General features: G+C 59.8%; 1 protein-coding gene across 1 annotated transcript; it reads right to left on the bottom strand.

The window, feature by feature from the left end:
* Positions 1-743: 743 nt before the first annotated feature.
* Positions 744-6858, bottom strand: LOC120392539 (nuclear factor 7, brain-like). The gene is made up of 6 exons (XM_039517355.1): positions 6363-6858; positions 4971-5066; positions 3970-4203; positions 3061-3083; positions 2214-2545; positions 744-1082 (listed from the first exon to the last, which is right to left on the bottom strand). The coding sequence occupies exons 1-6, from the start codon at positions 6789-6791 to the stop codon at positions 1039-1041; spliced, it is 1158 nt and encodes a 385-aa protein (XP_039373289.1). The 5' UTR covers positions 6792-6858; the 3' UTR covers positions 744-1038.
* Positions 6859-10282: the final 3424 nt, after the last annotated feature.

The following is a 10282-nucleotide window of genomic DNA, read 5'->3' as shown; positions in this document are numbered from 1 at the left end:
TCAGGGTCGGGTCACTGCTAGGCCGGGACGTCCCTTCTCCCCGGGGCTGGGACGCTGCTGGGCCGGGACATCCCTTCTCCCCGGGGCCAGGTCGCTGCTGGGCCGGGACGTCCCTTCTCCCCGGGGCCGGGACGCTGCTGGGCCGGGATGTCCCTTCTCCCCGGGGCCGGGACGCTGCTGGGCTGGGACGTCCCTTCTCCCTGGGGCCGGGATGTCCCTTCTCCCCGGGGCCGGGACGCTGCTGGGCCGGGACGTCCCTTCTCCCCGGGGCCGGGACGCCCTGTCTCTGTCCCCAAGCCCAGAGGCCCTGGAGCTGGCTGCAGTGCAATGAGGCCAGGCTGCAGCTGCCGCAGGACCCACCTCCTCTGCTGACTCGACGATTCCTCCTGCGCTGCGAGGTGCCTCCATCCTTCCCCACCCAGCCCTGACTCAGCACCAATCTGCTTTCTCCCCTGCCCCCCATTAACCCTCGCCTCTCCAGGGCTGCTGGCAATGACCGGGCACCTCTGTGATTGGCTCTGGCAGCTGCCCTGGCAATGTTGGGGGGGGTCATGGTGAAGTCATTTTGGGGGACAGTCTAAGCAAACACCTCCTCCCCCCTTCCTGAAACTGCCCCACAACAAGCCATGCAGCCTGGGGGCCAGGACTCCTGGGTTCTATCCCCAGCTCTGGGAGGGGAGTGAAGGCTAGTGGGTTAGAGCCGGGGGGGCTGGGAGCCAGGACTCCTGGGTTCTGTTCTGAGCTCTGGTTTATTTGATACACCACTTTGAAAATGTCCTCGTAACCAGGTTAATATCATCCAAAGACTCGATAGAATCAGCTACTCATGCAACACGCAATGAAATGCCGGTGTCCTGCCTGCTGGGCAATCCGGGTACATTTCCATGGCGTGTCCCTCACACTGGCAGGCTAGAGAGGCTGGATCCTGGTGCCTTCACCCTCCACCAAATCTCCTCCTCAAAATATATGGCAGCTTTTCCTCTGAATCGGAATCTCCGAGGGCTGGGATCGGCCGCACAGAGGCACCCCGGGCAGTCGTCAGTTCCATGTGATAGGTGTGACCTCCCCATCAAGGACAGTGGCTAGAAAAGAAAAATAGTCGGATATTGATACCTTGCAGAAATGCAGCCAGCTCTGGGGTGGGTCCCGGCTCCCCCCTGGTGTCTGCAAAAGGGACTGTGACACTGCACCCCATATTCATCACAGTGGCATGATTGTGACATAAAAATGATGTATTTTGTACAAGATGTGTCATGTGAGGCGTCTATGAAAAAGACACGATTTGCTGAATATGATTATCCTATTTTTACGCATGTATCATTTGTGTATCTGAATATTGATTCTGTAGCTGTATTTCAAATGGGCTTACTCTGGGTAACACCCACAACTAGCCTTCCAGGTACAAGGATGAGGACTCTAGCCAGGGCTGGTGGCTCGTCAGCAAAGACAATGGCCCATGGAAGAGCTTAGGCCGGCTGAAACGTTGGCAGGAAGCCTATGAGTAATGGCTTCTATGCCCCAGAAAGGGCCTGTGACCAGAACACGTGACGTTAAACTCCAGTTTGGCACCTGCATTTTGCCAGAAACTGGGCTGGGAACTTAGCTTGAAACAAAGGGGTTCCCGCGGTGTGGAGAGACGATATGAGGTGGGGAGTGACAGCATGACTGGCTTTCACTCCTCCACAACTCAACAGCTGAAAGAAGCTCGGGAAGACAAAGGATTTATAATCCCTTAAAATCTCTCCTCCTGCAGTTAATACACTTGTTCAAAGGTTTTATCTTAACCAGTGGGTCTTGAAGTGAAGTGCCTGGGGAAATCTCGGCTTGGTGGACACAGGCTTGTTGTGCAAATCCTTCCCACATCGAGAGGAAAGCCACTGTATTAATGAGCTTGCATGGTGCAGCTCCCCGTGCAGTGCAAGACAGGATCATTCTGGGTGCAGGGCTGGGGAGCTGGGAAATTGGCTCTTGTCTCCTGCAGGTCCTCGAGGGGCTCGGGTAAAGCACTCAGGTAGTTCAGTTGGGCGTGTGGCGCCACCTGCTGTCGTGCTGGGTGATAACGGCCCGGAGAGGCTGGCTGAGCCACCAGCAGAGCCGCGTGAGAAGGGCCAGCCCAGTTGAGTGGTTAGGGGCACAGCCGTTCCCACGGCTCCCGGACTGCAGCCCGGGGGTGACAACCCGTCACAAGGACAAGGGTGAGGAACCAGCCTGACCTGCTTGGATGGTCCCCAGCATTTCCTGCCAGGCCTCAAAGTCCAGCGAGTCCTTGAATTCCTCGAGAGCCGGGTCCACAGCAACGATGTCCCCATCCTCATCTTCATCTCCCTCCTCCTCCTCCTCGCCATGAGCCTCATCTTCATCTTCATCTCTCTCCTCCTCCTCCTCGCAATTAGCCACATCCTCATCTTCATCTCCCTCCTCCTCCTCCTCCTCGCCATTAGCCACATCCTCATCTTCATCAATCCAATCATCGTCGTCGCTGCTGGACCCTTCGTCACTTGCACCGTCCTCTTCCCCACCGTGGCTCGACTGATCCTCCCGGACTCTACAGAGGGAGAAAGCTATTACACCAGCCACCTGTGCATGTGCACACACACACACACACACCCCTCTCCCTCTGTGTACATATGGATCTCTTTGTGTGTGTGTGTGCTCATACGGATCTCTGTGTGTGAGGGCAGATGTGTGTGTGACTCCATGTGCGATTTTGTGTGTGTGTGCATGTGTACAGATCTGTGTGTGTGTGTGTGTGCGTGTGCGCGCATACGGATCTGTGTGTGAGGTCAGATGTGTTTGTGACTCCATGTGCGATTTTGTGTGTGTGTACAGATCTGTGTGTGTGTGTGTGTGTGTGTGCGCATATGGATCTGTGTGTACGGTCAGATGTGTGTGTGACTCCATGTGCGATTGTGTGTGTACAGATCTCTATGTGTGAGGGCAGATGTGTGTGTGACTCCTTGTGCGATTGTGTGTGTGTGTGTCAGTAACACAAAGAGAGGAACACGCAGACCGAGTAGCCCTAGAAAGAAGTGTGCATGGGTGGGGGGGAACCACACTCACCTTCTCATCAGCTCCTTGATGCCCTAGATGTGCGAGAAGGCGACAGGATTAGCCCCTGGAACTCCCCACCACAGGAACACCAGTGCCCCCTTGTGGGTGAGATGCCAGCCCTATGGGACAGTCCTTTCCCACCCCCTCACTCAGCCCCAATTCCCACCCCTGCCTCATCCAACCCCTCCTGTCCCCAGCTGCTTTCCCTCCATACCCCTTCTGCGGCGTGTTCCTCACGTCATACACCTGCCCATCCCCCCTAACCTGCTTCTGCCTCGACAGCCTGTTCCCCTCCCAGAGACTCCAGGAGTCCTGGCTCCCAGCCCCCCCGCTCTAACCCACTAGACCCCACTGCCATCCTGGAGCCGGGGATAGAACCCAGGAATCCTGGCTCCCAGCCCCCCCTGCTCTAACCCACCAGCCCCCACTCCCCTCCCAGAGCCGGCAGAGAACCCAGGAGTCCTGGCTCCCAGCCCCCCAGCTCTAACCCACTAGACCCCACTGCCATCCTGGAGCCGGGGATAGAACCCAGGAGTCCTGGCTCCCAGCCCCCCCTGCTCTAACCCAATAAACCCCACTGCTGTCCTGGAGCCGGGGAGAGAACCCAGGAGTCCTGGCTCCCAGCCCCCCCTGCTCTAACCCACCAGCCCCCACTCCCATCCCAGCACCGGCAGAGAACCCAGGAGTCCTGGCTCCCAGCCCCCCCTGCTCTAACCCAATAAACCCCACTGCCGTCCTGGAGCCGGGGAGAGAACCCAGGAGTCCTGGCTCCCAGCCCCCCCGCTCTAACCCAACAAACCCCACTGCTGTCCTGGAGCCGGGGAGAGAACCCAGGAGTCCTGACTCCCATCCGCATTACACAATCTCCCATCCCACAGCTCCGTCATGCAGCGCCTGGCAGATGAAATCCCGCCTCACCCTGAGGAAAACAATGTGATCGGAGGTGTCCAGCCCCGCCCGGGCTCTGGACAGGGTCTCGTTACGAAAGGTCACTTCTTCATCCAGCTCCTTCAGCCTCTCCTCCATCTCCGCCTGGTTCTCCTCCTTCAGCCTCTCCACGGTCTCTTTCATGCCCTGTTCCTTCTCCTGCAGGATCTGGTGGAGAACCCCAAACTCCTTGGTGATATAGCCCAAGAGGTCCTGGGTGCAGCTCTGCAAAGAAACCAGCGGGAGGTTCAAAACACGCCACCCACGGAGCGTGTGCGGGAGGCAGGACGATCGGTGCCTCAGTTTCCCCAACTGTACAGTGGGGAGAACAGCACTTCCTTACCTCACGGGGGGGCTGGGAGGCTGAGAGGGGTGAGATGGGAATTTTTTTGACAAAATGTTTTTTATAAAAAAATTCAGAACAATCGAAACTGTGCGTGAAACAGGGGTTGGACGCGACAACTCTCCTAAATCAGGACCAGTTTGGCAGGGAAGGTGAGGTAACAGGCCAGGCCCTGGTAACTTAGGGCCAATCACTGACTCCTAACAATAACAACACCTAGCACTTTTCAGCCTCACATCCAGCAGCCCTTGGCAAGTTTTCCCGGCTCTGCCAACCTCCGGGTCTGCGCTGTAATCCTGAGTCTTGGCTACTGGCCCTTGGTTAACGAGCGCTGGCCAAAAACCGGACTTGCGGGAAAGGCTGATTTTTCAAAAGGGGGGTTTCCGAAGGAAGCCAGTGTCATAATCCCTGTCTGACGGGTAGGGAAACTGAGGCACGGATTGGGGCAAGGACTGGCCCATGGTCATCCAGCGGCAGAGCCAGGAATGGAACCCAGGCGTCCTGAATTCCTTGCCAGCGCTCGAGCCACCAGGGTACGTGGCATCGCTCACCTAGGCCTATATGCACGGTCCAGCCACTAGGAGGGGACAGCGAGCCCCCCCCCCCCCGTAAACGTGGGTTAAAGCCTGACCCCATCTCGGGACCATACCTCCAGCTCTGCCATGTTCTTCTGCTGGTGGCGCTGGTCCTGGGTGGCCGAGTTCAGATTGTCCTTCAGGGGGACGAGAGATGCCTTCAGCTTGTCCTGTGCAGCAGAGAGACCCACCCGTCAGCGAGGGCTTTACCCCTTCCTCACAGGCCAGGGCTTCTCAACCTTGGATCCTTTTCGTTGCTCCCCTGTGGCCTCTCTCTAGTTCGGCCCCGTCTTCCCGAACGTGCAGCACCCAGCACTGGACACGACCCTGCAGCTGAGGCCTCCCCAGTGCCAAGCGGGACACTGCCCTCCCGTGTCTTACGTACGACACCCGTGAACCCCCCCAGAATGATATCAGCCTCTTTTGGGGCTGCATCACCCGGGTGACTCCTCTTCCGTTTCTGAGCCACTAGACCCCCCCGGCTCCGTTCCAGCAGCAGGGCCACCCGGCCTGTGGTTCCCGGCTTTGCAGGCCTGCGTGTGATTTTTTTTCCTTCCTAAGTGTAGCACATTGCACGTGTCTTTACTGAACGGCATCCTGATTTCAGCTCCATTCTCCAAGGACACAGCGAGGAGCCCCCCCCCCCCCACCATGAACTGGCCACCCAGGGGATGCAATGAGACAGGAGCAGTGCTGGGGACAGAGCCCGGGAGTGTCCCCCAGCCTAACTCGACCTACTTAGACCCCTTGTGGATTCAGCTCTGGGGATAGAACCCACAAGTCCTGACTTCCAGCGTCTATCTTCTAACCCAGTAGATCCCACTCCCAGAGAACCCAGGAGTCCTGGCTCCCAGTCCCCCCTGCTCTAACCACTAGACCCCACTCCCCTCCCAGAGAACCCAGGTGTCCTGGTTCTCAGCCCCACCCCCCTGCACTCTAACAATTAAATCCCACTCCCCTCCCAGAGAACCTACACGTCCTGGCTCTCAGCCTCCCTGCTCTAACCACTAGATCCCTCTCCCCTCCCACAGAACCCAGGTGTCCTGGCTCCCAGCCCCCCCAAGCTCTAACCAATAGAACCCACTCCCCTCCCAGAGAACCCAGGGACCCCTTGTGGGTTCAGCTCTGGGGATAGAACCCACAAGTCCTGACTTCCAGCATCTATCTTCTACCCCAGTAGATCCCACTCCCAGAGAACCCAGGAGTCCTGGCTCCCAGTTCCCCTGCTCTAACCACTAGACTCCACTCTCCTCCCACGGAACCCAGGCATCCTCAGTCTCAGCCCCCAACCACTAGACACCTCTCCTCCCACAGAACCCAGGCATCCTGGCTGCAAGCCCTCCCCACTCTAACCACTAGACCCCTCCTCCAAGAGAACCCAGGCATCCTGACTCCCAGCCCCTCCCCCCACTCTAACCACTAGGCCCCACTCCCCTCCCAGAGACCCCAGGCCTCCAGGCCCTCACCTGATATTTCTGGACGGCGTTTTTGACCGGCAGGAAGACGTGGCCGCGGTGCTGGGGCAGGTCCCGGCAGATCACGCAGATGGGCCCCTTGTCCTGGCTGCAGAAGAGTTTGAGGGGCTCCTCGTGCTCCAGGCAGATGGGCCACCCAGCCCCGCCCCCGCCCGGCTGGGCCCCCTCGTCCAGCCGCAGCAGCCGGGCTTTCTCGGCCAGGCGGCCCAGGGCCCAGTTGGAGGCCGCGCTGCGCGGGGCGAAGGGGCGCCGGCACTCGGGGCACAGCCCCCGGCGCTGCCCCCTGGGGGCGCAGGGCTCCAGGCAGGCGGCGCAGAAGCTGTGCCCACACTCCAGCGTGCGGGGCTCCCGGAACAGGGCCAGGCAGATGGGGCAGATCAGGTCCTCGGCCAGGCTGGAGACGTCCAGCGCCGACGCCATCGCAGCCCCCCGGCCAGCCGGAGCCACGGGCACTGGGGGCTTTTGCTTTCGTTTCCTGCACACCCGTACACACCCCCCGCCAGAGGAAAGGGAGAACCCGGCAGCTGTCACCGCCTCACACGCTTCCGCAGGCTGGCCAAAGTTCAGCTCCTTCGCATGAGTCATAAGCAGTGCCTGGAGCTGGAGAGAGAACCCAGGAGTCCTGCCCTCCCCCCAGCTCTAACCCACTAGCCCCCACTCCCCTCACGGGGCTGGAGATAGAACCCAGGAGTCCTGGCTCCCAGCTCCCCCCGCCCCTGCTCTAACCACTGAACCCCCTCCCCTCCCAGGGCTGGGGAGAGAACCCAGGAGTCCTGGCTCCCAGCTCCCCCCGCCCCCGCTCTAACCACTGAACCCCACTCACCTCCCACAGCAGGGGAGAGAACCCAGGAGTCCTGGCTCCCAGCTCCCCCACTCTACCTACCAGACCCCACTCCCCTCCCACAGCAGGGGAGAGAACCCAGGAGTCCTGGCTCCCAGCTTTAACCCACTAGCCCCCACTCCCCTCGCAGGGCTGGGGATAGAACCCAGGAGTCCTGGCTCCCAGATCCCCCCACCCCTGCTCTAACCACTGGAACCCACTCCCCTCCCAGAGCTGGGGAGAGAACCCAGGAGTCCTGCCCTCCCCCCAGCTCTAACCCACTAGCCTCCACTCCCCTCACAGGGCTAGAGAGAAAACCCAGCAGTCCTGGATCCCCCCACCCCCGCTCTAACCACTGGACCCCACTCCCCTCCCAGAGCTGGAGAGAGAACACCCCTTCCCACCCCCCCATCTACCCTTCCTTGCTCCTTACTCCTCCTTCCCCCATTCCCCTCTGTACCCCTTGGAGGGTGTTTCTTTCCTCCCCACTGCCGTCCTGTTCTCCCCCCAGCCAACCTCGCCCATAACCAATGTGTACGGGGAGGGGGGGGTTGGTGAGGGGGGAGGGATCAAAACTTCCACTCCCCAGCAGCTTTCTACACCCCTTGCAATGAATCCCCCCTCCCCCAATCCAGGGGGTCGGGCCCCCTCAGGGGGTCGTGAGGGTATTACATGGGGGTCGGTAGCTGCCAACCCCCACCCCAAACCCTGCTTCGCCTGCAGCATTTCTAATGGCGTTCAATATACAAATAAGGGGGGGTTAATTTATACGGGGGGGTCGTGCTCAGAGACTTGCTGTGTGGAAGGGGTCACCCGGGCGAACCCCTCCCCCATCCCTGCTGGAGCAGAGCCTGCAGTTCGGGCTTTCCACCAGCAGGGTGCAGCCCTGCGCTCAGGTGCTATGTAACCCCCCCTCCTGCTGCTCAGTTTCCAGGGTCCCTCCTGTGACTCGGTTTCCCGCGTTTGTTCGCCCGCTCCCCCCTCTCTCCAGCCTCTTCTGCACCCCACCCCGTCCCCCCAGGTCCCAGGGCTGCCTGGGGGGGGCGATTTGCCCCAGACCTCAGGCCCTGCAGGGGCCCCCCATGGGAATAGACTATTCTATGGAAGGGGCCCCCGAAATTGCTTTGTCCCAGGGCCCCCTGAATCCTCCGGGCAGCGCTGCCAGTTCCTGGCCTGCCCCCAGCTCCGAACCAGCTCGTCCCGCCCTGCGGCAACTTTCGTTTGTCCGTTTTCTTTCTCCGCACCCCCGGCCCTCATGCGCCCGTTGGGAGCCTGGCCCCAGTCTGCAGCCAGCTCCTACCAACCTTCAGCCATTTTCTCTTTTTCTGCCGCCGGCTGCCTCCATCCCTCCGGCCTCTGTTTTGCAGCTGTGGCCCTCCCCGAGACCTGTATTCGCTGGCTCTCGGTCCAGCTCCTTTCCCCAGTTTGCAGCCGGGTCCTGCCAACCTGCAGCAACCGTCCAGGGTTTTCCTCAGTCGATTGTTCCTTGACCCTTTCTGCCCTTGTTCCCTTTGCTCGGTTTTCTGTGCGCGACCCTCCTCTTTTCCCCGCTGGTAACCGCTCCTCCAACCCACCGGTTTTCATTCGCTCGCTCGCTCGGCTGCTTTCGTTCCTTTTCTTTCCCTCCGCCAGGGCCGGCCTTAGGGAAAATACCACCTTGGGGGAACTTGGGTTTTGGCACCCCTGGCCCGTGCGTGCAGTGTCCCCCCATTGCCCCGGCCCCCTGTGGGTGCCTCCCCATTGCCCCTGGCTCCCCACCCTTCTTTCGCCCTCTAACGCCTGCCCCCTAATCCCCGCCCTTCCCCTTTCACCCCAACCCCTGCACAGTGCCCCCTCTGCCCCAACCTGTGTATTGTGCCCCCTGCATCTTGAACCCCTGCACCCCTAATCCCCACACTTCCCCTTTCACCCCTAACCCTGGCACCGTATCCCTTGCGCCCCAAACCCCTGTATTGTGCCCCCTGCATCTCAAACCCCTGCACCCCATCCTGTGCCCCTAATCCCTGCACTCCCTGCCTTTACCCCAACTCCTGCCGCTCCCCCACCCCGTCCTGCACCCACATGGGGGAGCTGGCCCGGATGCACTGCTGCTCCCTCCCCCGAACGCTGCTCCTCCGCCCCCCCGGAGCAGGGCCGGCTCCAGGCACCAGCTTAGCAAGCAGGTGCTTGGGGCGGCCCCTCCAGAGAGGGGCAGCACATCCAGGTATTTGGCGGCAATTCGGCAGAGGGTCCCTCACTCCCGATCGTGGATTTTGGGGGGGGCTGCTTGGGGCGGCAAAACCCCTGGAGTCGGCCCTGCCCAGGGGGCTGTGAGGGGGGAGCGAGGAGCGACGTCAGGGCTCCCAGCACCCAGGTCACTTCCCCCACCTGGGCTGCATAAGGGGAGGGCAGGAGAGCAGCAGGGAGCAATTTCTGACACGACACCCGCAGCATAAACACCTCCTGTGCTGCCACGTCCCCCCCCCCGACCACAGCGCCTTGGGCAGTCACCTGGGTGGCCCACCCCGAGACCCCCTGCCTTCTTTTCCCCACTTTCCTCCATTGTGTAGCCTGTAGTACCCAAGGTCCCCTCCCAACCCTATAATGCAGGTTTTCCAACCCTGGAATCTTGGGGCTGTTTACTGAAACCAGGGGTGCCAGAATTGGGGAGGTCAGGGCGGGGCTGGGGGGGGGAAGAGGAGCCTGCTCACTTTTTTACATGGGCGTAATTTGGGGACAGAAGGCCACATTTCCCCCTCAAACTGACCAGTGTAAGTGCCAGAACAGCTCCAACTAGACGTCCCCTCACTCAATAATGATTTCCCATTGAAAACTATGTCTAGAGATTTATCGGTATGTCAGTTTTTACCCATTTCACGTGGGCTGCCTTGATCTTTTCAGAGTGCTGACTTTTTAAAATTGGGATGTTGTGTGGTGCAAAAGTCTCATTGTATTATGTCAACAGAGGTACCTTTCTCAACATTGTGTATCTACAACACTCAACCGCAGTTCTGAAATCATCAAAAAACCCAATATCAAGTTTGTCTGACAAAACGTTACAACCGAATTCCCACAACTTTTGATGAGGAAAGCAACGTCAAGGAGACATGTA

Source organism: Mauremys reevesii, unplaced genomic scaffold (assembly GCF_016161935.1).
Source record: "Mauremys reevesii isolate NIE-2019 unplaced genomic scaffold, ASM1616193v1 Contig1, whole genome shotgun sequence".
In the NCBI taxonomy this organism is placed as follows: domain Eukaryota; kingdom Metazoa; phylum Chordata; order Testudines; family Geoemydidae; genus Mauremys; species Mauremys reevesii.
Note: the sequence above shows the minus strand (reverse complement) of the source record. Positions and strands in the feature narration are given on the sequence as shown.

Excerpts from the sequence above, each read along its gene's own strand:
- LOC120392539 (XM_039517355.1), bottom strand. The coding sequence starts at position 6,791 with ATGGCGTCGGCGCTGGACGTCTCCAGCCTGGCCGAGGACCTGATCTGC. Across the intron at positions 5,067-6,362 it reads ACGCCGTCCAGAAATATCAG|GACAAGCTGAAGGCATCTCT; the intron begins GTGAGGGCCTGG and ends TCTGCTGCACAG. Across the intron at positions 3,084-3,969 it reads ATCACATTGTTTTCCTCAGG|GGCATCAAGGAGCTGATGAG; the intron begins GTGAGGCGGGAT and ends TCGCACATCTAG.